This window comes from Chrysemys picta, chromosome 15 (genome assembly GCF_011386835.1).
Source record: "Chrysemys picta bellii isolate R12L10 chromosome 15, ASM1138683v2, whole genome shotgun sequence".
NCBI classification, from domain to species: Eukaryota; Metazoa; Chordata; order Testudines; family Emydidae; genus Chrysemys; species Chrysemys picta.
The window spans coordinates 21,336,018-21,358,916 of NC_088805.1; the positions used below are offsets into that span (position 1 = coordinate 21,336,018).

Consider the following 22,899-nt stretch of genomic DNA (forward strand, 5'->3'; position numbering starts at 1 on the left):
TTACACATTCAAAAGTTCTACAGCCACTGCTCATCATCCCATAGCTGCATAATAATGCTGTCCCACCAGTCAGTGTTTGTTTCACTGTTTCAAGATGACGTGTGACTGTTGCCAGCAACTGCGAATTGCTCCACTATGTCTTCCAGCAGGGCTGCTTGTGTGGCATCACATGGTTGTGCGCAGCAGCTCCTGTGTCAGCTGTGTAAATAGTGCAGGATAAGGCGCGAGGTGTTTGTAATGCTCACAGAAAGTGTACAGTTGAGCGGGGTCCATGCTTATTGTGCTATGGTGTCCACACGTGTAACCCAGGCTTATGAAAAAAGGCGCGAAAAAGACTTGGGTTGTTTGCTGTTGATTTCAGGGAGGGAGGAAGGTAAGTGCATCATGGGAGACTAACACCATCTGCAACAATGTTTTGGTCCCAGAAAGCATTGCAAGCCCAACCCAAAATTCCACTCGGCTACATGCACTGTGGGATAGCTACCCACAGTGCAGTGCTTCGTGCATCAATGCAAGCCCTACTAGTGAGGACGCACTCTGCCGACACAATGATCGTAGTGTGGACACGCAAGATTGACTTGCTTAAATCGGAGGCTTGATGTCAACTTACATGAAGTCGACTTAACTTTGTAGTGTAGACATGGCCTTAAACCTAGCATTAGTTTTGAAAACAAAGAAGGCCCACAAATATGGAGGCTAGGACTTTGCCCATCTGAAAATTTATACCATGGTTTCTAAACTTAAGAGTGAGCCAGAACATACCATCTGTTAACATTTAGAAATTATGCAAGTGTAGTACAGATATGTAAAATTATTAATATCCACAAAATTTTAAGTAACTGGTCTATAAATATCAGTTCCTTTTACATATTAGTTTTCAACCGTATACAATTCTGCTTTCTTCAAACTTTCTGACATTCAAGTTACTATCCTCTTGGGTTTCAAACTCAAAGTTTGACACACTGAAGTATGAAAGTAATCAAATTATTCAGTTCGGTGCTTTCTGATGCCTTTACACTGAAGTCCTTTCCTTGCTAATTATAGATCTGTTTTAAATGTATGCCTACAAAGACTTCATCTTCCAACTGTCTCAACATACCTTTCACCAATTTACCATCGCTGATAGTTTTACTGACAGGTGAATCCTTCTTAATTCCTGGAGCACCCATCTCAGATGCATCTTCAGAAGTGTGATCATCCAGAAACTGAGTTTCACCCTGTGTGTCAGAAGCAGTATCTGCTGGAACATCTTCTGATAAAGATACACCCTTTTCAAAGAGAAATTCAAAATGTTAATGACCACAGCTAATTGTTGAAAATAATAATGTCTGACATGCAATCCATTCACAATATACAGCGTAAAGTTGACTATCCAAATGGCTTCGCCCTCTTATACAACATTTTAAAGACAAGTTCAGTGTTTTCTAGAAAATGACAAGAAAGTGGTAAGAGGAACAGAATATATTCCTTTGTTTGTCCTTATGTACAGCTTTCATGACTCCAGCATCTTTCCTATGGGTAAGGACACATGCAACTACTTTTATTATCATTGCTTTATTTCCTTCTTTGAAAGATCTATTAAAATTAACTATTTTATCTTAGTCTTCTTCCTCAAGCCACTCCCACCCTATTAACTAACCCACACAGGAAAAGCTTAAGAAATCAAGTGCTCCGAAGACCAACAAACCTGAGCACTGTTTAAAGAGGCAGAGGAGTGCAAGTTCTAGCACATCCATCACTGAAAATGCTCTACCACAAGTTGTCTCCACCATCAAACTGGGGAGATACTTAGGTCAAGCACCATAGCTGATCACAAATGTCAGTCTCACCTAAGGAAAGAAGCAGTATTAAGGACTCTTGGAATTTAGGAGTCTATAAGTCAGAACAAACAACTTAATCGTTCATTTGGTTTCTAGGGGTGAGTCAATTAACACCACTGAAATGTCACAGTTCACTTCGTTAAAGAGTATATGCAAGTTGTTTCTTCTATGTCAGCTCCGTGAAATATACTGGCCTCCATTGACTGAAACTAAGGTAACTCCAATAGTTTCCAAACCTATGTCTTTCACACTGCAGTGCAATACATGCATTCTTCTTTTCCAATCTCTGAACAAATCAACTATCCCATACATGATACCACTCCACTGTTCTTTAAGTTAGTATACTAGTCCGAATTAAATGTTAGAACTCTGCAGAGGATGAAAATTCCATTTTGCAGCAATTTGTTGTTGTTCTGCATTATAACAAAAACAATACCTTTTGAAGCTTTGGTGACATGGAATTCTGTCAAAAAAAATTTTTAATCAAAAAGGAGAGGTTACTCATCTTGTGCAGGAATTGATGTTCTTCAAAGTGTGTCCCCCTGAGGGTACTCCACTTAAGTTGTGCATGAGCCTCCCGTGCCTTCAATCCGTGCCTTCAATCGGAGGTTTTCAGTAGAAATGCCCATTCAGCCTGCACATGAAGGCCATACAGCCTCGTGCCTCATACTGAGAATGTATAGGGCTGCGTGGGCTAACCACCCTTCTGTACCTGCTCTACCACAAAGTCCTACAGAGGAAATGAGGCAGGAGTGAGTGGGTAGTGGAACACCCGAAGGTGTACACATCTCAAATCCCAGTCACTGCACATGGTGAGTAACCTCTCTTTCTTTGAGTAGTGTCCCTAAAGGTACTCCACTTCTGGAGACTGCCAAGCAGTATCCCAACAGGAAGGAGGACGCTTCGGAGCGGAGTCTAATACTGAAGACAGAACTGCATTGCCCACTGCAGCATCTAATCTAGAGGCATGAACAAAAGCATAGTGTTTGGAGAATGTATGTACTGAAATCTAAGTTGTCATACAGATAAATTGAGACCTCATAGAATGGGCTGGCACTTCAGATGGAGACTGAATGCTGACAGACTCATAACATGGCAATATGCCCCGAATCCAACCTGAAAGTCTGTGGGTGGAGACTGTGGAAAATTTTCTGAATGGTTTGGTTCTGTCCAAATAGAAGTCTAGTGCCCTCCTGACATCCAAGCTTCCTGCCTAGTCTGATGTGGTTTCAGGAAAAAAAAAAATCAAAATCAGGAGATGAAAGGTCTGAAACTCAGAAAGACAAGGTGGGTGAGGTAATTATCTTTTACTGAATCAACTTCTGTTGGTGAACAAGACATGCTTTCGAGTTTACTCAGAATTCTTCTTCAGGTCTGAGAAAGGTACTCAGGATATGTCCACACATAAAATGTTACAGCAGCACAGCTGTGCCACTGTAGCACATCAGTATAGACAGTACCTACATTGATGGGAGAATTCCTCCCATTGGAGTAGATAATTCACCTCCTCAAGAGGTCGTAGCTAGGTTGACGGAAGAATTCTTCTGCCAATCTGGCACTGCCTACACCAGGGGTTAAGTTGGTATAGCTATGTTTCACAGGAATTTTTCACCCTCTGAGAGACAAGCCATACCTAAGTAAATTCATAGTGTAGAACAGGCCACGGAGTGCCAAAGTGAAATACAAGGTTGAATTGTTTTCTGTAAGTTGTAAGAGACAAATTAACACAAGGTGAAGTGGCCAGTTAACACCTCTGCAGTCACAGAAAAAAGGAGGGTCAGTGGGTTACAGATTGTGGTAATAAGCCATAAATCCAGTGTCTTTATTAAGTCCACAATTTTTAGTATCTTGTAAAGTTATCAATTTAAGCTCCCAGGCTAGTCTTTTGAAGGTTTCCTTGGAGAATGAGGACCAAGGACAGATACAGAGCCATGGTTATGAGAAAAGTGTTCACCCATGGGTGATATGGTGTTTTTGTCTTATTTTTCTGTGTGAGTTCATTCGAGAGTGTAGGGACTATCATTTCACCCACATACACAACTTGCAATGTACTTCATACAGTTCACTAAATGCCCCAATAATAACTATGCCAATGTTCCAATTCGGGGTGCACTGCAGACCACTGAGAGGTTGTATCACATACTACCTGGAACCTTAGATGCTCTGCTGCTGTGGCTCACAGCTCAGACGCCAACAGAAAACATGCAGGGTGTGTGTGTGTGTGTGTGTGTGCGCGCGTGCGTGCAGCAGGTCAGATTCAGCAACTTTGACTCCAGCAACCTGCTTGTTACACTACAGTCACACTCTGGGCTCACTTGGCTAGAGACCAGCACACCCACCACCCAAATTTCCCCAAAACCGTCTTCCCTGAAATGTCCAGTCCTTACCTGGAACATTCAGAGAAGTAATGAGGTACACTGCTTCTTTAAAGAGACAAAAGCATAGCAGCTTTCTGCTTTAACTAGAGTTAATATTTACTTCGATTCAAACACAGCACTGGATTGGTTGAGGCAACTAAGGATAAGGTTCAAGTTCCATACTGGAATAGGCTGTCTAATCTGTGGAAAAAGATTCATCAGTCCTCTAAGGAATCTTGACATTGTGGGGTTAGCAGAGATTGAAAACCTTGCACAGAGTGAAAAGCTGTTATGATCACCAAGCGAACTTCAATGGAACTCACAGTGAGACCTGATGTTTTTAATTCTACCAGGTAATCCAGGATAGTGGCAAGGGAAAAGCGAACAGGAGAGACTTGATGACGGGTACACCAATGGTCAAATCTCTTCCATTTCTGAAGGTATTTCTTGTAGCAATCTTTCTGCTATTAAACAATACCTACTGTACCTCTGTTGAATGGGCAATCCCTGTCACCGAGAACCATCTAGAAGCCACACTTAGAATCACATAGCATCCAAACTGGAATGAAGGGCCTGAGTGTTCTCCTGAGACAACAGGTGGCGACTGTTTGGAAGTCTCAGTGGTGGACGAGAAGTGAATCAAACTAGGTAAGGATACCAAACCTAGTCAGTGCAATCAAAAAGACCGTGTCTTGCTTGATCTCGTTGAGAACTGTCAAGAGCAAGAGTGTTGGTGGATAAGCTTCAGCCATGAAATGAGGACGGCATCTCCTAGTGATTGAGGACAAAGTCCACCTCTCAAGCAGAACTTCTTGCACACTGCACTGGCTGTGATGGTAAAAAGGTCCACTTTTGGAAACCCCCAGGTTAGAAATATTTTGAGGAATTGTGACTCCACCTCCCATTCACAACTCTAGAAGAAGCATCTGCTGAGGTCATCAGTCATGGTGTTCTATATATGCAGAACATAAGAAGCTGAAATGACTATCTGGTTAGCTATGTATCAATTCCAGGGAGAGAGAGAGACTGAGCACATCCCACTCTGACAATTGATGAAAAACATACAGGCCACAGTGTCACGATCTTGACAGATTTGGCTCTGATTAGTGGAAGAGAGCATAGAAGGGAGGTGACTTCCTGTCTCAGCAACTCATTGTGAGATAGGTCCCTGAAAAGGGACAGGGAAGAGGGAATATGAGAAAGGAATGGAGGTGAAAGACAGAATAACCAGATGTTATGACCTCCAGCATCCATACATCAGATGTTGTTCTTCCCCATGAAGAATGAAAACAGGAAAGTGTCCAGGGGGAGGGGACGAAGAATGGTATCAAGCAGAAGGTTCAGATTCTTGACCAAACCATCAAATGCCAAACGTTTAGACAACATGGGTGGCGGAAATGAATTGGTAGCAGCAGCAGCTGACTTTTTTGAATACCTTGTCTCTTAGCTGGTGGTTCAGGTGGTCTACGGAAATTAGAAAAGTGAACTGGGTGAGATCTCTGTGCTATTTGAGACCTGCTACATTCTCTTATCTACAGGCGTAAAAAAATCTGAGGGACTTGTGCATGGCCCTCAAATCCTTCAAGATGTCAAGTGAGCCACCTGTGCATAGTGACCATCAAAGGGAAGGTCCTCTGCAGTACTCTGTAACTCCCTAGTGAAGGACAACTGGAGTCAAGATGCTTGTCGCATCATGATCACAGTGGCAACGGTCCAGGCTGCAGTACAGGCTACATCTAAGGAGCTCTGCAATAGTGTTTTTGCTAAGAGTTGCACTTCATGGTCTTCAATTGTTCACGTGGATTCTCCGGTAAAAGTTCAATAAAGCCGTTAAACTCATTGTAATTCAGATAGTCATATTTTGACGTAAGTGCTTGATGATTCACTGATCTGAACTGTAACGTTTCAGAGGAATAACTTTTGCGACCAAAGAAGTCAAGCCGGTTTCTGTGATAAGAGGTAGACTTAGTGGTATTGTGTTGTCTACCATGTTCATTAAACTGCATCCACTACCTGGGAATTCGATGTTGGATGTGAAAATAAAACTCTGAAACCGGAGCTGACACACTGTTTTTTGTCAGCAAGTCTACAAGTAGGAGGTGATGTAGGTGGAGTCTGCTAGATGGTATTGGTAGGCTATCGCATAGTTTTATTGACACGGCGGGCCATATGTACAGAAGTATGTAAAACATCCAGTTTACAAAAGGAATCCTGGACCGCTATTAAAGGCGTTTCATCAGCTCCTGTAACTGCCTGAAGTCAACTACCAAGGAAGGTAGTGGGGGCACTGCAGTCTCAGATGATGGGTAGGGCCCTACCAAATTCAGGGTCAATTTCAGGGCCAGAGGGTATTAAAATTAGTCAATTTCACATTTTCAGATGTTTACATCTGAAATTTCAGTGTTGTAATCATGGGGGTCCCCCACCTAAAAAGGGGTCATGGTGGGTCACGAAGCTGTTGTAGGGGGGTTGCGTGATTGCCGACCCACTTCTGCGCTGCCTTTAGAGCTGGACTCTGAAGGCAGCATCTGCGGCACTTCTGCAGTCGTAGGTGGAGGTGGGTCTGATCTCCTACATGCTGCAAGGAGCGCCCCAGCCAGGAGCTCCTAGCTGCTACTCATGGTTGGGCTAGGAAGGGACAGGACTTACTCTTCCCATGCATGGCCACTCTCAAGGGGAAATCAGACCCACCTCCAGCTACCTCCCCCAGCGCTCAGTGACTGGGACCCAGAGGTAGACGGGGCACAAAGTGTGCTCAGAAGCTGGTGTACAAGATAGCTCTTGGATCCAGGGTCAGAAGCTGGTCTTAGAGCTTGATTCGTCATCAAGAGCTCGAATTTTATTTCCTTGTTCTCACAAGATCTACTTTTGAATGAGGAGCAGATCTTATATTTTGCCGGTATATGGGATCTCCCAAACAATGAAGACCCAAAAAATGTACACCTCTAACTGGGATAGCTTCCCCATAGGAAAGACAACTTTTAAAGCCTGGGGAACTTGGCATATCCCAGAGACAAAAAGTCCAAAATAACCCCTCAAATGGTGAAACACGAACAGAGGGGAAACGACAACCCCAAACTAAACTACATACCACTATGTAAACTACGCTAAGTAAACATGAAGCGGTCATGCTCCACCCTCCGTATCAGGCTGAAGGCAGTTGAGAAGAAACCAAGGGTGGTTTGCCTGTGCAATTCTATATATCCATAGTATGGGTCACTTGCACAGGGGGAAAATGGACACTACTACCAAAAGACTCCGATCAAAAATGCAGGGGATGCACGCACTCCTGAAGTGGAGCACACATAAGGACAATATTCAGAAGAACATGAGCTTTTTGATTTGAGTCTCTCTCTCTAGAAGTCACCAGAGAGCCATGAACCAAAAAAGCTTCCCAATGAAAGCTAATACATCTCAGCTTTGATGAAACTGCACATTTCAACAAAATTGAACTTAACTGAAAATATTCTCACCAGCTTTCCTAAATGTAAACAAATTATAGCAATTTGTCAATAGATATGCAGTAACAGACCCTGTTTCTCATGTGTACAAAAACTTAATAAATAGGTTGATGCCTGTTCTATTCCACCTATTTTTCGTGCAGTTTCAGTTTGTTTATCTTTATGAGTTATCAGATTCTCTCTCCAAGTAAAAGAGTGAGTTTTCCAGAAAATTATGGAAATATTTCATTCAAGTTAACGTTTACAACAACATTATAAAATAAAAGCTGAAGGTAAACACTTGACAGTGCCATAAAACAGCAGTGTTAACATTTTTATGATGACATAAAATATAATTTTTTATATTTTCTAAATATAAAAAGAGCTGAAGGATAAAAATCCTTTGATTTTATATCGACATTTCAGAAATGAAAGATTTGCAAATTCAGTTTCTCTTTTATCTGATACAGTTAGTGACATCATTAGAATTTAAGTTGGTTTATGGCATGCAGCTCCATGAGCTAAAACAGGTATAAATAACTTTATATCTATTGCAAGAGAAAAGAAAAACACAGCCAGAGATAGACCTTAGATTATTTGTTAAGAATGCCTTCCCATGAAGTGGAGAAGGGCAGAATTAATTATTCAGGGAAGACAACTAATTTGAGATAGAACTGATTGGTGAATGAAGAGGTCTCAAGGAATTTAAATATACATGGTCTTTAGGAAACCTGAGAGCAAAGGTCATTTGAAATGTTAATGCTAACAGGCACTGGGGAAAGTTTCCAAGTCTTGGCTCCTCTCATCATACTGAGTGTTCTGTCATGACTATTGATATTCTGACTTATAAGTAAAAATATATTTCTCAAATGATATCTTCACCCGGATCGGTCGGTCTTCAGCTGTTGTTAAGACTGCGCCGATCACAACACGTCCGCCATTCTTCTCGCACTCTTGCCTTTCTTCTCCACGTTCCTCCGAAACGTTTAACAATGTCATCTTCCCATCTTCTTGGAGGCTGACCGGGTAGTCTTTTCTGTTCTTGCGGGTACCACTCAGCAATGATTGCGGTCCACCTATTGTCTGTGAGCCGTGCTGTGTGGCCCGCCCATCGCATCTTGTTATATCTGCTTTCCACGATGGTATCTTTCACACCGCTGCGCTCTCTGATCATGTCATCTGGGATGTGATCCAGAAGGGAAATTCCCAACATAGCTCGTTCAATTGCCCTTTCAGCTGCCAACAGCCGATGCTCTTCTCTCTTCATCAGTCCCACGTTTCACTGCCATACAGCATGGCTGGCAGCACTGTTGAATTGAAGATATTTGTACGTGTGGTCTTGTCGATTGTCCTTGATGGAATTAAACGTACATCATCCTGCCCGAATCCTTTGCAAGAGTTCTCCGTTCAGGTCTTGGTGCATATTAACTTCTTGGCCAAAATATATATGTACTGTTCCACTTCTTCGATTTCTTCTCCTGTTCGTTATTCGGGATTTTCGTAAGACATCTGACTGCATGTATTTCGTTTTGCAGCGATTCGTTTTCAGGCCCACCTGACTGCTTTTCTTGTTGAGTCTTCATAGCATGCTCTGCAGTTGGTTGGTGCTTTTGGCAATTAGTACAATGTCGTCCGCAAATCTGAGATGAGATAATCGTTCTCAGTTTATGTGAACACCACTCCAATTGATCTTGTCAGAACCATTTTGAGACAGGCGGTGAAAAATTTTGGTGAAATCGTATCTCCTTGCTTTACACCTTTCTCGATTGGGATGCAGAGGGGAGTTTTGAGGAGAATAATGTCTGTTGTACATCCAGTGATATCTAAACTACTTAAAAAAATTGTTAAGCCTCACAATGCTAAACAGGCAGGTCTAGTCTCCAAAATGTATCAGTTTGAATAGCAACATAAATGTAAACTTTGTAATTTACAGTAATTACTTTTGCCTACACCTTGAATGAAATGAATAGCAAGTGTTTAGCATTCTCTTGTCCCACTGCAATAACTAGAGTTAGGAATCAAGTCAACATATTTTTCTTCACCACTTCCAGAGGAGCTACCCAGGAACACTAGAGAAATGGAAGAAAAAATATCCAAATACACATAACCCCAAATGTCTCTCTCTACTTTGTCAACACATGTATTCAGTTTCTCAGAAGGACAGGCAAGGGCTTTATAACCTGTTTCCTCTGAATATAGATGTTAAAGAATAGCAAATTAATGCGACTTTCATTAACTGCTGCCTATGCAAGGTGGTCAAAAATGTTTCATACTAAGACTGTTGTTGAAGCAGACTTATTTTGTTCATGTACATTGCCTCTTTCTTGACCCTTTCATTTATTCAGTGTTCTTTACTATATAATAGAAGGATGCAGGACAAATTAAATAAATTTCATATATTATATATATGAAAATCCACCTAACCTTTCTGAAAGGTTAGATGCCTGCAAGTCACCAAGGCCTGATGAAATGCATCCTAGAATACTCAAGGAGCTAACAGAGGAGGTATCTGAGCCTCTAGCTATTATCTTTGGAAAATCATGGGAGACAGGAGGGATTCCAGAAGACTGGAAAAGGGCAAACATAGTGCCCATCTATAAAAAGGGAAATAAAAATAAATAAACCAGGAAACTACAGACCAGTTAGTTTAACTTCTGTGCCAGGGAAGATAATGGAGCAAGTAATTAAGGAAATCATCTGCAAACACTTGGAAGGTGGTAAGGTGATAGGGAACAACCAGCATGGATTTGTAAAGAACAAATCGCGTTAAACCAATCTGATAGCTTTCTTTGATAGGATGACGAGTCTTGTGGATAAGGGAGAAGCGGTGGATGTGGTATACCTAGACTATAGTAAGGCATTTGATACGGTCTCGCATGATATTCTTATCGATAAACTAGGCAAATATAACTTAGATGGGGCTACTATAAGGTGGGTGTATAACTGGCTGGATAACCGTACTCAGAGGGTAGTTATTAATGGTTCCCAATCCTGCTGGAAAGGTATAACGAGTGGGGTTCCACAGGGGTCTGTTTTGGGACCGGCTCTGTTCAATATCTTCATCAACGACTTAGATATTGGCATAGAAAGTACGCTTATTAAGTTTGCAGATTATACCAAACTGGGAGGGATTGCAACTGCTTTGAAGGATAGGGTCAAAATTCAAAATGATCTGGACAAATTGGAGAAATGGTCTGAGGTAAACAGGATGAAGTTTAATAAAGACAAATGCAAAATGCTCCACTTAGGAAGGAAAAATCAGTTTCACACCTACAGAATGGGAAGAGACTGTCTAGGAAGGAGTACGGCAGAAAGGGATCTAGGGGTTATAGTGGACCACAAGCTAAATATGAGTCAACAGTGTGATGCTGTTGCAAAAAAAGCAAACATGATTCTGGAATGCATTAACAGGTGTGTTGTGAGCAAGACACGAGAAGTCATTCTTCCGCTCTACTCTGTGCTGGTTAGGCCTCAACTGGAGTATTGTGTCCAGTTCTGGGCACCGCAGTTCAAGAAAGATGTGGAGAAATTGGAGAGGGTCCAGAAAAGAGCAACAAGAATGATTAAAGGTCTAGAGAACATCACCTATGAAGGAAGGCTGAAAGAATTGGGTTCGTTTAGTTTGGAAAAGAGAAGACTGAGAGGGGACGTGATAGCAGTCTTCAGGAATCTAAAAGGGTGTCATAAGGAGGTGGGAGAAAATTTGTTCATCATAGCCTCTAAGGATAGAACAAGAAATAATGGGCTTAAACTGCAGCAAGGGAGGTTTAGGCTGGACATTAGGAAAAAGTTCCTGTCAGGGTGGTTAAACACTGGAATAAATTGCCTAGGGAGGTTGTGGAATCTCCATCTCTGGAGATATTTAAGAATAGGTTAGATAAATGTCTATCAGGGATGGTCTAGATAGTATTTGGTCCTGCCATGAGGGCAAGGGACTGGACTCGATGACCTCTCGAGGTCCCTTCCAGTCCTAGAGTCTATGAATCTATGAAAAGGAAACAAACATTTTTGAGAGAGCTGAACTTTTCAATACAAAATCAATTATACTTAGAGAAAACACATTTTTTCCACTTTTTCTTTGAAAGAACGGATGCATGTTGCATAAGATTTTCCCCTCAACTAGAGAAATTGCAGTCAAATATTTTATCTATTTTTTTGTAACATTTCATCAAGTACAATTACTACAAAATATATGCTCTTCACTAATTTAACAGAACAGAAACTAGATTTGCGTGTCTTAATTGTAAGATATTATCTAAAACCCATTCCCTCACTCCTCTCCAATAAGTATGTAAATTAGAACCACTATAAAAGTCAATTTACCAACAATTTTGCTTAGATGATACCCAACATATAACTTATTTGTTATACATATAATTCTCACTTCATGCTGTCCAACAGATTGAATTTTATAATATTAGCTCTGGACAAAATGGCTGTAATATGATGGCGCTGGAAATCTTCCAGCCATTTCAAAAGAGTAGCCTGATTAGCTGCAATATACATCAGTAACCCTGCTGGTAATAAACAGACCTAATGTTTCTTTGGATTTTTTTGAACTTAAAGTAAATCTAAACAACTTAATAACCACAAACAATGCATTAAAAATGTATGAAAGGTTTAAACAGTGAAAAAATATGAGTGAATATAGAGGCATTCTGCTGTTCCTGGTTAATTCTGAATATATCATATTAAATTACACATATAAAGCCACAAATTACACATACAAATTGCCTGCAATGCCTAAATAATATGGGATGATTTAAAAGAATAATGGTTTTCCATTAATTTCTTTGTTTTGCCAGTAGCGTTACTTCAGCTATTTTTTTAAGGATTTGCAGTTTCAAAATTAATGCCCAAAGCTACCCTCCCTCAAATTTGAATTATTCTTGGTCTCAAGCTCCTTGGGGGGCCTTCAGCAGAATCAATGAAGACCATTTACAATGATCAGAATGACAGGTCATGCCACTTCTAACATACAATATCCTGTTTAATAATTCTTAATTGGTATTTATACATTCTTTGACAAAGATCATGGGGGAGCGAGTCAGTGACTTTAAACTACTCCAAGTTGCTGCTGTAGGGAAAACAATTTATTTCTCTATCAACAGCACCACTACATCATTACCACTTCTTGCTCTGAAGCCCCCTGAAGGGAGATGGTATCAGGTGAGGTTGTTACTAACCAGCAATGGGTTAAGAAGTGAGCTCCTTGCTTTTAGCAATAATTCAGGGCAGATCGGAAGTATTCACAAAACCATCTCTCAAGAGGAGGGCTGGTTTTCATGCACACCTGGATCCTCTTCCATAATAGCAATGGCAGCAGCAGAAGCACCTCTTCCTCCTTCCACTACCGGCTTGAAACCTCCTTTGTTCACTAGTTTTTGCCATAACTCCCACAAAAGTTACTGGGATGCAAAAAAAGAGGGAAGGCGGGTAAGAGGGGAGATAAGGGGAACCACCTGAGTGGCTCCTTGCTTGATTCTGGGAGGAGACATCTGTGTAGGGTCACAGCACAGAAGCTTGGCTTGGCTTGTTGTCAGGCCACCCGTCTGACAGCCTCCTGTCTGAGTCTCAAAGATCACCCAGCCCTTCCCTTCAATCAGAACGTGAAGATGGGGTCATTAAGAAACCATTTCAGTGAAAAAAGTAACTTATAAATGGAAATTAAAAACACAGATTGGGGCTTAATTATTTAAGAGCTTTCCACATTAGAGCACAATTGTTTTGGCTGTGTGCAACACTTTAAGCTAACGATGCATGTGAAATAATTAGCAACAGATTTCAATAAGGAGAGAGAAACAGGAAGCCTCTTTCTTACTATGGATACTTTGAGCTGCCATTGGTATTTGTGAACTAAACTGTTAGAACGCAACTCCCTAGATGCTTTGAAATCCTCAACAGGGGTGATACTATTAGAAGTACAAGTGGCTTTATTGTCATAAGATTCAACTATTCTGGTATGGGAAAATGCCAAGGTAAAAATATATATACATTAAATGAAGGCTATTTGGCGTGTTCTCCATAAAAAAAAGAGCTGAAAGACTTAAGGGTCTGAGAATTATATGAACAAAAAAGAAAACTTTTTTATTTCAATAACCCTTCCCTAATAGATTGTTTGGCTGCTTCTCAATATACTTATTGTTTACAGATTTTAAATGTTAAGGAGGGACCCATTCCATATTTTATATTTCAGCCATCAGAGGTTTTCATCCATCCCTCCCCTCTGCAGCCATTCACTGGCCAAGCATGAACTAATCTATAAAACAGTTTAGACTTATAAAATAGCATTGAGGACTATCCTGTACCTGCTGAAGTCAATGGTAAAAGCTGATTTAAAATGATGCAGAAGCAGGCATTATATTTGGTTATATGAATAAAGTATGCAAAGAAAATACCATTAGCCATAATATTAAAAGCACAAATAGCTTTCATCTTTTAGAAAAGTAAGGGAATTATCTGCACAACTACACAGGGGAAAGTTCGTATAGTTACACAAAATCTCAAGGAACTTATTTAATCATGCTCCGTTGGCTTCTTAGCTATACTCATCACCAGGTCTGAAAGTTACAATACTTCAACTTTAAATGGCAATACTTAATATCACTTTTCTTTGATGCATCATTTCCTCACAATTTTTTAAAATAAATTCTTATTAATCTAGGCAACTAATATAGAATGTAAGCCCACTGCTTTTGCTAGTATACTTCATGAAGAACAGCTGGATATTAAAGAAAAGAAACTTTTGCCTAAAAATTATTAGTTTCTATTAAAATCTTGTAGTTTTAATAGTCTATGAATAATTTCCAAATAAATTGTTTTCAAAAGCACTTCATTCATTACTGAAATCCAGTACAAGTTAACATACTACACAAGATAAAATTTTACCAAGTAGAATAACTGATACAATTTCCTAGAAAATTGCTTCAATTTCACAAATTTTCTGGAGTACAGAAAATATGCCTTATAAATACTAGCATACACTAGCTAATAAATTAAATAGGACTATGTTAGAACTACATTAAGAATTTGATATATATCCATGAAAAGGAGGAAACTGTTAGTAAAGAGACACTGCCCATTACTCACCATTAGCTGCAGATCTTCAAATTGTGAATGGTTTTATGTACTAATGAACTAATTATATGCCAAAGTTAATTGTTTAAAACAAAACTACTGTGCAGCACATTCATTCCTACGAAGTCTACTAATTTAAGAGCAGCCTACACTATGTAATGGAAAATTTGTTAGTAAGAATATTCCTTAGCTGCAATACTGCCATTCTATAACCCAAGCTCACATACCCTTGAATTTGCACTGTAAACTCTCTAAAATAGTTTAAAATAGAAATGCAGATATTTAATCCTTACACGTGCTTCACCGAGTTATGTACAAAGTTACTGTCACTTTAAAAGAAGCTTCTGGTTAGAGGATATCTGAAGACAAAGTTCTGAAAGATTCTATAGCAGTCGTAGACGGCTAATGAGAGAGGAAAAAACAGGCATCTGCTGAGAGTCATGAGACCAAACTGCTTGGCCATATGCTCTAAAGAAAGGGTTTGGGTTTAATTACTGCACAGTAATTCATTTGTATGGATGTCATCACTGCTTCTAGGAAGGGTCCTCCCGCTGCTGCCTTTGCTCTACAGACAGCTTACTAGGAGCCTGACAGGCAAAGTTGTTCTTGACTGGGTAGTTTGGTAAGAGCAATTTAAATGTCCTTTTTAGAATCACTTTCAACATGCTGCTCTGTCCTATTATATCCACAGCCTGTGAGAATACTGAACCAGCTCATGTGGCAATTTACTACTTAGTCAAAAAGCTTCATAAATCCACAAAAACTGTAATTTTCTTGCCTTCTTCCACTTTGCTTCTCTATCTTCAATCATGTGTGTTCTGTATTTTCTCCAAAAGCAGAAATTCAGTGGGACGCAGAAAGAAGCAGGTCTTCTCAATTAAGAACAATCAGGACAGCTGCCAGATTACACTGACCTTCTCGGTTGAAGTTTGTCTGAGAGGTAGTGGACCAGAAAAACTAAGAGCTGCCTTAGAGACAGCAGGCTGAGGCATGCAAGAAGAGGTAACCGCTACTGCTGTGCTCCTAAGGTTCATGGGAACAGAGTGCCACTCTGGGTTTTGGATCTCCACATAGCAGCTGCGTAATTTGCTCTAAAGGTTCTCAGGATGTTTCACTTTTCACATTGTCGTCACAAACATTGTTTGCTTATGCTATACTAGAGTAAAGCTACAAATTTGATGGATTTACGTTACATGAAATAAAAGGCATCCAAGTCCCTCCCCCAACACAAACGCTCTCTACAGGAATCAGTTTTACATATTACTCTCTGAATGTAGAATACAAATGAGAAAAAAATGATCTGCCTTCCCAACCACCTGTCCCATCATAAACATACCTGAGAGCTGTCACTGCTCTCTTTTTGAAGGAAGAATTGTTTCTTAAATTCATAGTAGGGATTATATTGGTGCCATGGTTGCAGGAACTCAAACCTATTAAGAGAGAAGGACAAATAATTTGTGAAATATACACATGAACAAAGCAAATGCCAACAATCATTTACCATCTCACTACCTCAGGCATAGGAACACTATTTGGTGTTCTGAAATATAATAGCTTATGCCTAGATTCCCAGGGGATATATGCATTCAGAAGCACAACTTCTGGATTCTGAGTTTTAGCATTCATGTTTTAGCGTTACCTTTAAGTGGTCCCTGGTAATTTTTTATGTTAAAATTCAAAATACCTTCCTTAAAACACTTTTCTTCAGAAATGCATGCATTGCCAATAAAATAAACAGTCCAACTGATTTTTTTTTTAAAGAATAGAAAATGAAAGTTAAGAGAAGACTTTCTCACCTCAGATCATTCTTGGCACGAACACTGGTTTCAAACTTAATTCCATTCCTAGCAACATATTCAGCCAGCTTGTCAATAACAGGTTGGATATCTGGAGGTGGTGGGATAATGGCAACCACTGGAGCAATTGTGCTGCAAACATCAGAAGTCCATTATTTATAAATAGGAGATATGAACACATTTCAATTTGATTATTGCTTTACCAAAAATTTTATACAGAAGTTCACTCTTTGGGCTGCCATGTACTTCTAGAGATTAAATATTTGCTTTCAAGCAAAAAATTCATTATGATAAGCCATAAATTATGATAAACCATACAAGCAATCGATCATCTGGTTCACCTAGTCTCACAAAAATGAGATATTCTGCACCAATGTTATCTGAGGAATCTCTGGAAACAATCACAAATACAGCACATTAATAACATTGTTTCAAAATATTTTACATTGGTTTATACAGTAGTGGTGCACATAATCCAAGCTGCTTTAAACAAAAACAGTTGTTACAAGTGTCTAAACTAATCACAAGCAATCTAACTTGTTATGTTTTTAATGTCACACAGCTAAATTAAATATGCCTCAGATATGGATCAATTTCATGCAGGAAAAGAACACATTTAATATTTTAAATGGATTTTATGTGTGGTAATAATTATGTTTCTAGGAATGTATAATGTATTTGTAGTGTTCCTGACCACATTTGAGTCCAAACTATGAACTAACCATCGCCCCTGCATACTGTCAATAAGAGCCATTCCATTACATTAGTGAAACTAAAATTAAACCTTCATTGCTTAAAAAACAATATTTTTTCAAGCTGAATATAGGAAATATACATATAACATGAAAGTATGGTACCTTGGAGCAGGTGTAGTAGATTTCAACCCACTATTGGAATCAGTTGTATCTGGGGGAGGTGGAGGTGTAGTACCAGGAGGTGGAGGTACTGAGGTTACTGATGTTACTCCTGTAGTGCTTGATACAGTGATCCCTGCAGGCAGTGCACTGTAATAGGTGGCAACATCTATTCCTGGGGGTGGAGGTGCCAGGCAATAGGTTCCATCGGGTAGCATATAGTAACTGTAATACATGGCTGCCATTGTTGCTATAAAGAAATAAAAAAAAAACCCATTTGTTTTAAGATCAACAGTTCAGGAAGTTTGAAGAAAAAGCACATGATAAAAAAAATAGATTTTCTGCCCTGCTACCATAACTAGAATGTCACTGATTCATATTTCAAATCAAGTAATGTTTTATCTATTTTTCTGGTATAAGAAAAGGAATATGGTTCACATCAACACATTTAGGTTAAATGAGACAGACATATTGAAGGTGGTATCAGAGCACATCCAAGGCCAACTGGAAACCAAATAGGCACGAGCAGTGAAGTGAACCACTAAAGGCACATGAAAAGCATGCTAACATGCAATTTTTCTTCATGAAAGTTAATACTTTCTAAGTTTTAGCTAAATTAAAACCATGTGTGCACTGTAAATATTAGGAAAAATAATTTGTATTTTATACTCAAAATCAGCTTCTTTAATTTGAGGAAAGAAAATTAGAACATTAATCAGAGAGGTACTATTAGAATAAAATTAATTTTAATACAGAAAAGTTCTAGTAAAGGTTTAATTAATTCTAAATACTTTTAGAAAAAAGATTAATGAATCTTTCCAGGTTACCCAGGACAAGTAAAATGTTAGTTTACATAAACTGCCAAAAATCCAGGTTGCCTGGTTAAGCAATTTCCCCCTTTTTAATATTAAAGATATAGTTGCATTACAAACTTTTGGACTTAAAGTTACAATTTAATTTGTATCCAGTCATGTAGAATAAGAAACAATTTGCACAATTAATTAGCTTAAAAACTATATATGCATGCATAAAACCTGAAATATTAAAGTTTGCAAGGGTTTTTGGTTGTAGCTGGAATATGCCTTACAGAGGAATGTCTACTTAGAATACTTCAGCAGTAGCTTATAGCCTCACTGTCATGGGCTGCAAAAGCCTGCATAATTCATATGCGCTAGTGGCACAACAAAATTATAATTTCATCCTCAAGAGACAAAAAATACAAAATTCACAGCTGTTAATGTGTTATTCTATTAATTATAGATGTATGCATCCCTCTTTTATGAAACACCAGTTGAATGTGCCACTGGTGTTTAGTTATGAACAGCATAATTTTCAATTGTGAAAATAAGTTGGTTGGTCTCATCCCATTGCCAGTGGATTTTTCTCTACAGTAGAGAGGACAAACTCCAAAGTTCAGAGATGTTTAGACCCGGAGAGAGGGTTTAAGCTTATCTCAAGTCTCTATTTAAAGCAAAATGTATGATGGCTTGGGTGAACGGCAGGTCTAGAAAGGCTCAGGACTAGAAAAGTAGTGATACTGTACACTAAGCTTGAGATGCATCGATAGACCTGTGTAGGAAGTTTGAATGGCACATACTTGTAAAGCCAGGTTTTTAAAACCTTCATTTTCATGAGCCCTGTATTTCACCCATATTTAAAATCTAACAGCGGAATTACCACAGTTGTCCCTTGCATTCTGTCTTGCACCAAGGAATAAACAAACGGGTATTGCGAAAGAAATGGCATCCAGTGGAAGCCAAATATTCTCCAAAGAGAACTTGGGGGGGTAAACATGGCAACTCAAGATGCAATCTCCATAATGAAGTAGCATAGGAATGGTAATAGCTGAGCTAGACTTGTATCTCAGATCAAAGAGGTTATCTTTGAAGTACAGAAAAGAGAACCAGGGCTTCAAGTTGAGAGAGATGCCTACAGGTAAATGCACATGGTATAAGCATGAGGAATCTTCAATTCAGCAGGTCTGCCCCCAATTCCCATCTTTGACAATATGAAACCCCCACAAAGTTGATTTCACTTCAATGCAGAGAGCGTATCAGGCTTCTCATACACTGCCCCATGCCTGTACAGGAAAACTGCTCTGGTTCTTCTATAAGGTGGTATTCCACAAATGCAGGGAAAAATGAACTACCTCCATCTAGCTCAATAGGGTTTTAATTCAGAGGTTCCTGTCATTCCGTGAGGTTCTTTATTTTACCACTGAAAATTGCAATGTCTAGTTTTTGGAATTCTACAATCCTTCCCCTCTTGTTTACCCCAAACTTTACTCATGATACGCGCAAAGTACTGTAGTAAGAATGATACACCTTTTAGCTAGTGATTTATCAATGGCTGGTTATATTGCTTAACAGATTTAGAAACCAAGGAAATTCAGTGCAATGATTTCACATTCCCAAAGTTCAAAATTTTAGTTTAATCTTTATCTGACTTTAAACATGCATTCTATCAATTACTATGCAGCGATATTTGTAAAATTTAAACAATGGAACAGAAAAAACATCCATGCACTAATTTCAGACGCGACTTAGTAAAAACTTTGCAAAATACAAATAGGATTGTGTGTAAATTTTTAGAACTGGATACAGATTTGAAAATTATGACCAACGTTTAACATCCAATACTCTGTATATGGAAAGATTGGTGCATTTCTTGATTGTCTAATTATCTGACTTCTCCCTTCCCTGCTTAAGGGAATGTCTGATTTAGCAGAGAGCCTATCACATCTCCAGATATTCCCTTACAGTAAAAAATAGCAAGAGAGAAAAGATTCACATTCAGCATCTTAAATGCACTGAATTTATTGGTACTAAATCACCACTGAGGAACTTCGCTTCTATAGATGAGCAAAAGGTTGACTACCTGGCCATCAGGTTTAGAAGATTTTGAGACAACAATCTACAGGAAAATGTATAACTGTTACTGCTTTGCTTCTGAGGGATGCGATTCTAAAATTTATCAAATTCATGAATATGTCTTGAAGAAAAACAAATTGTACTGCACTGCAATTTACTAAGCTAAATTACTGATAGACAAGCTAGAAACCCATTCTGTACAGATATAGCCAAACAGATTCAATGCTTATACACGGAAGGACATAATTGTAACAAAATTCCCCAATTAGTCCTATCACAACCTTTTTAACATATAACTTTTAAGCACAAGCATATATAATATATTCTCCACACCATAATAAAGATGTAATTTAGATGGGAAAAAATTATAAAAACAAAAATGTTCCTTTTTTCCCCCCCCATTTACGGAAAAGCCACTGCTATGTTCTGATTTTGTTAAGTAGCAATTATGACAGCTGGATCCTGAAAGTATAAGTACCAAAAACCAATCATAGAATTTTTTTTTCTTTTCTAACAATTAGCAAATCTAGAATATTCCTGCAGTAAATGCAGAACAAGTTCTATTACTTGCCTACTTCCTTATTTAATCTCGACAAAGGCTCATTTAAGGGCTCTAGACCATCTCGTTTCATCATGTACACTGCACTTTGCTTTTGGGGGATCTGAAAATTGCAAAATAAACTTCCAACCTGTACAAAATTCAACTCATTAATGAGCAAAAGAGCTGCTTTACTGTGAAACAGATCTTCGAACGCTCCTCCCTTAAAAAGATGTATTTGACAGAACTATTTGCGTGGCTAACTCACCTCAACTGCCCAGCCATTTTAAATATGCCTGCTTAGAGAGCTGAAGAAAATGAACTATAGAAAATGACAAATGTAAGCCTAACTGGCATTTTGAGTGCCTCAGTTTCCATTTGCTTAAACCCAAAACAGCTGAAAGGGACCTTATATTTAAGAAATGCTAAGCACTTGCCTTCTGAAAATTAGGACCCTTTAAGATGTCTCAAAGTTAAGTCTCCCCAAATCACTACCCACTCTTGAGAACGTAGGCCACAAGGAATCAGCTCAAGGCAATGAATTTACCAGACACCTATCTAGGCTTGTATTAAAGACTTGAGCCTGAATGCTGCCATCAAAATGAATTTCCAGATTTGGATTCAACTGTTTTGGATGCTGATTCAGTCCTCTCTAGAAACATCAACCACTAGTCACAGATATGACCCATCCTAAACTATCATGATGTTACTGTGCAGATAGCATGAAACAATCATGTCATCCTTCATGATGTATTCAGATTTATTTAACGGATTGCAGAAGACGTCCATAGATTGAATTATCACAAATAACCACAGTCAAAGAATCAGGGCCAGCTCCAGGGTTTTGGCCGCCCCAAACAGCCAAAAAAAAAAAAAAAAAAAAAGCCACAATTGCGATCTGCAGCGGCAATTCGGCGGGAGGTCCTTCGCTCTGAGGCGGAGTGAGGGACCGTCCGCCGAATTGCTGCCGAATACCTGGACGTGCTGCCCCTCTCCGGAGCGGCCGCCCTAAGCACCTGCTTGACAAGCTGGTGCCGGCCCTGCAAAGAATATTCAAATTGAACTCCATCTGAATTTCTAATGTAACCCCTCCCTCCCCCGCATATTCCTCCCCGCCCATCCCCCAAAAAGAAAAATTTGCAGTAGCTTTTTATGCATCATAAAGTAGAAAGACAGATGTTCAATTTCTTATCACTGAGTTGTGGAAGCAGACAATTTTCCCTCAAATTTCTAGCCTTTCATAGAATCATAGAAGATTACGGTTGGAAGAGACTCAGAAGGTCATCTAATCCAATCCCCTGCTCAAAGCAGGACCAACACCAACTAAATCATCCCAGCCAGAGCTTTGTCAAGCCAGGCCTTTAAAACCTCTAAAGGATGAATATTCCACCACCTCCTTAGGTAACCCTTTACTTTGCCCTATCTACTTATTACAAGCAAACATTTTAAATGAAGATTAGCACAACTCTACAATGGATCCTGTACACATGAAGGGGCACCTCTCCCTTTCACTTCAATGAAACCTGTATCCTCTTATGCAGAAGTTTAATTTGGTCCAATGACTATATCAATGAATACTGTGTAAGAACTGTGGATGATTTTAATATAGGTATTGTAGGAATCTAAAATTTTCCAACTACTAAATGCGGCAAGGTCTTAGAATGTAACTAATTAGTAGCTAATGCCCAAAAAAAAAGAAATATAACGTTATTAACGGCCTACAAATTTGCAGTTTAAATGCAGCTTGCATAGGACTGGCTCAGTTTGCGAAGACATTTATCCCAAAGGTTCTTTACTAAGTGATGGCATCAACAATCTGAAGGCTGTCAGCTTCCAAAAGCAGACAAAATACAACTCACAAACTTTAAGCAATAAGATAGAAGTACACTGTTTGCCCTAGATGGTTACAAAATGCTTGCAACATTTTAAAGCAAAACTCTTAAACATGAATCCTTAACTGACTTAAGTTAATGCTTTGCATGAGCGCAGGGCTGTTGAATGTTGAACAGCAAGATCAGGGCCTGAAAGAATAACCACCAAGAGTGCACTATAAACCCCTTGAAAAAATGCATCACTACAGCTTTAGTTATAAAATCTTAACCAAGAAAACAATAGTCATGTCTACAGCTTTAGTTATAAAATCTTAA

At 39.1% G+C, this 22,899-nt stretch overlaps 1 protein-coding gene across 8 annotated transcripts in view; it reads right to left on the reverse strand.

The window, feature by feature from the left end:
• Nucleotides 1–22,899, reverse strand: part of SFSWAP (splicing factor SWAP) — a 104,662-nt gene that overhangs the window by 55,813 nt on the left and 25,950 nt on the right. For all 8 annotated transcript variants that reach the window (XR_010592892.1, XM_008163473.4, XM_008163471.4 and 5 more), the window contains 4 exons: nt 17,348–17,594; nt 16,491–16,622; nt 16,031–16,124; nt 1,100–1,268 (listed from right to left, as the gene is read on the reverse strand). Coding sequence is in view for 7 of the 8 variants with exons in the window: in XM_008163473.4 (XP_008161695.1) it covers nt 1,100–1,268; nt 16,031–16,124; nt 16,491–16,622; nt 17,348–17,594 (642 nt within the window). In the remaining variant the exon portion in view is untranslated. The remainder of the gene's footprint in view (nt 1–1,099; nt 1,269–16,030; nt 16,125–16,490; nt 16,623–17,347; nt 17,595–22,899) is intronic.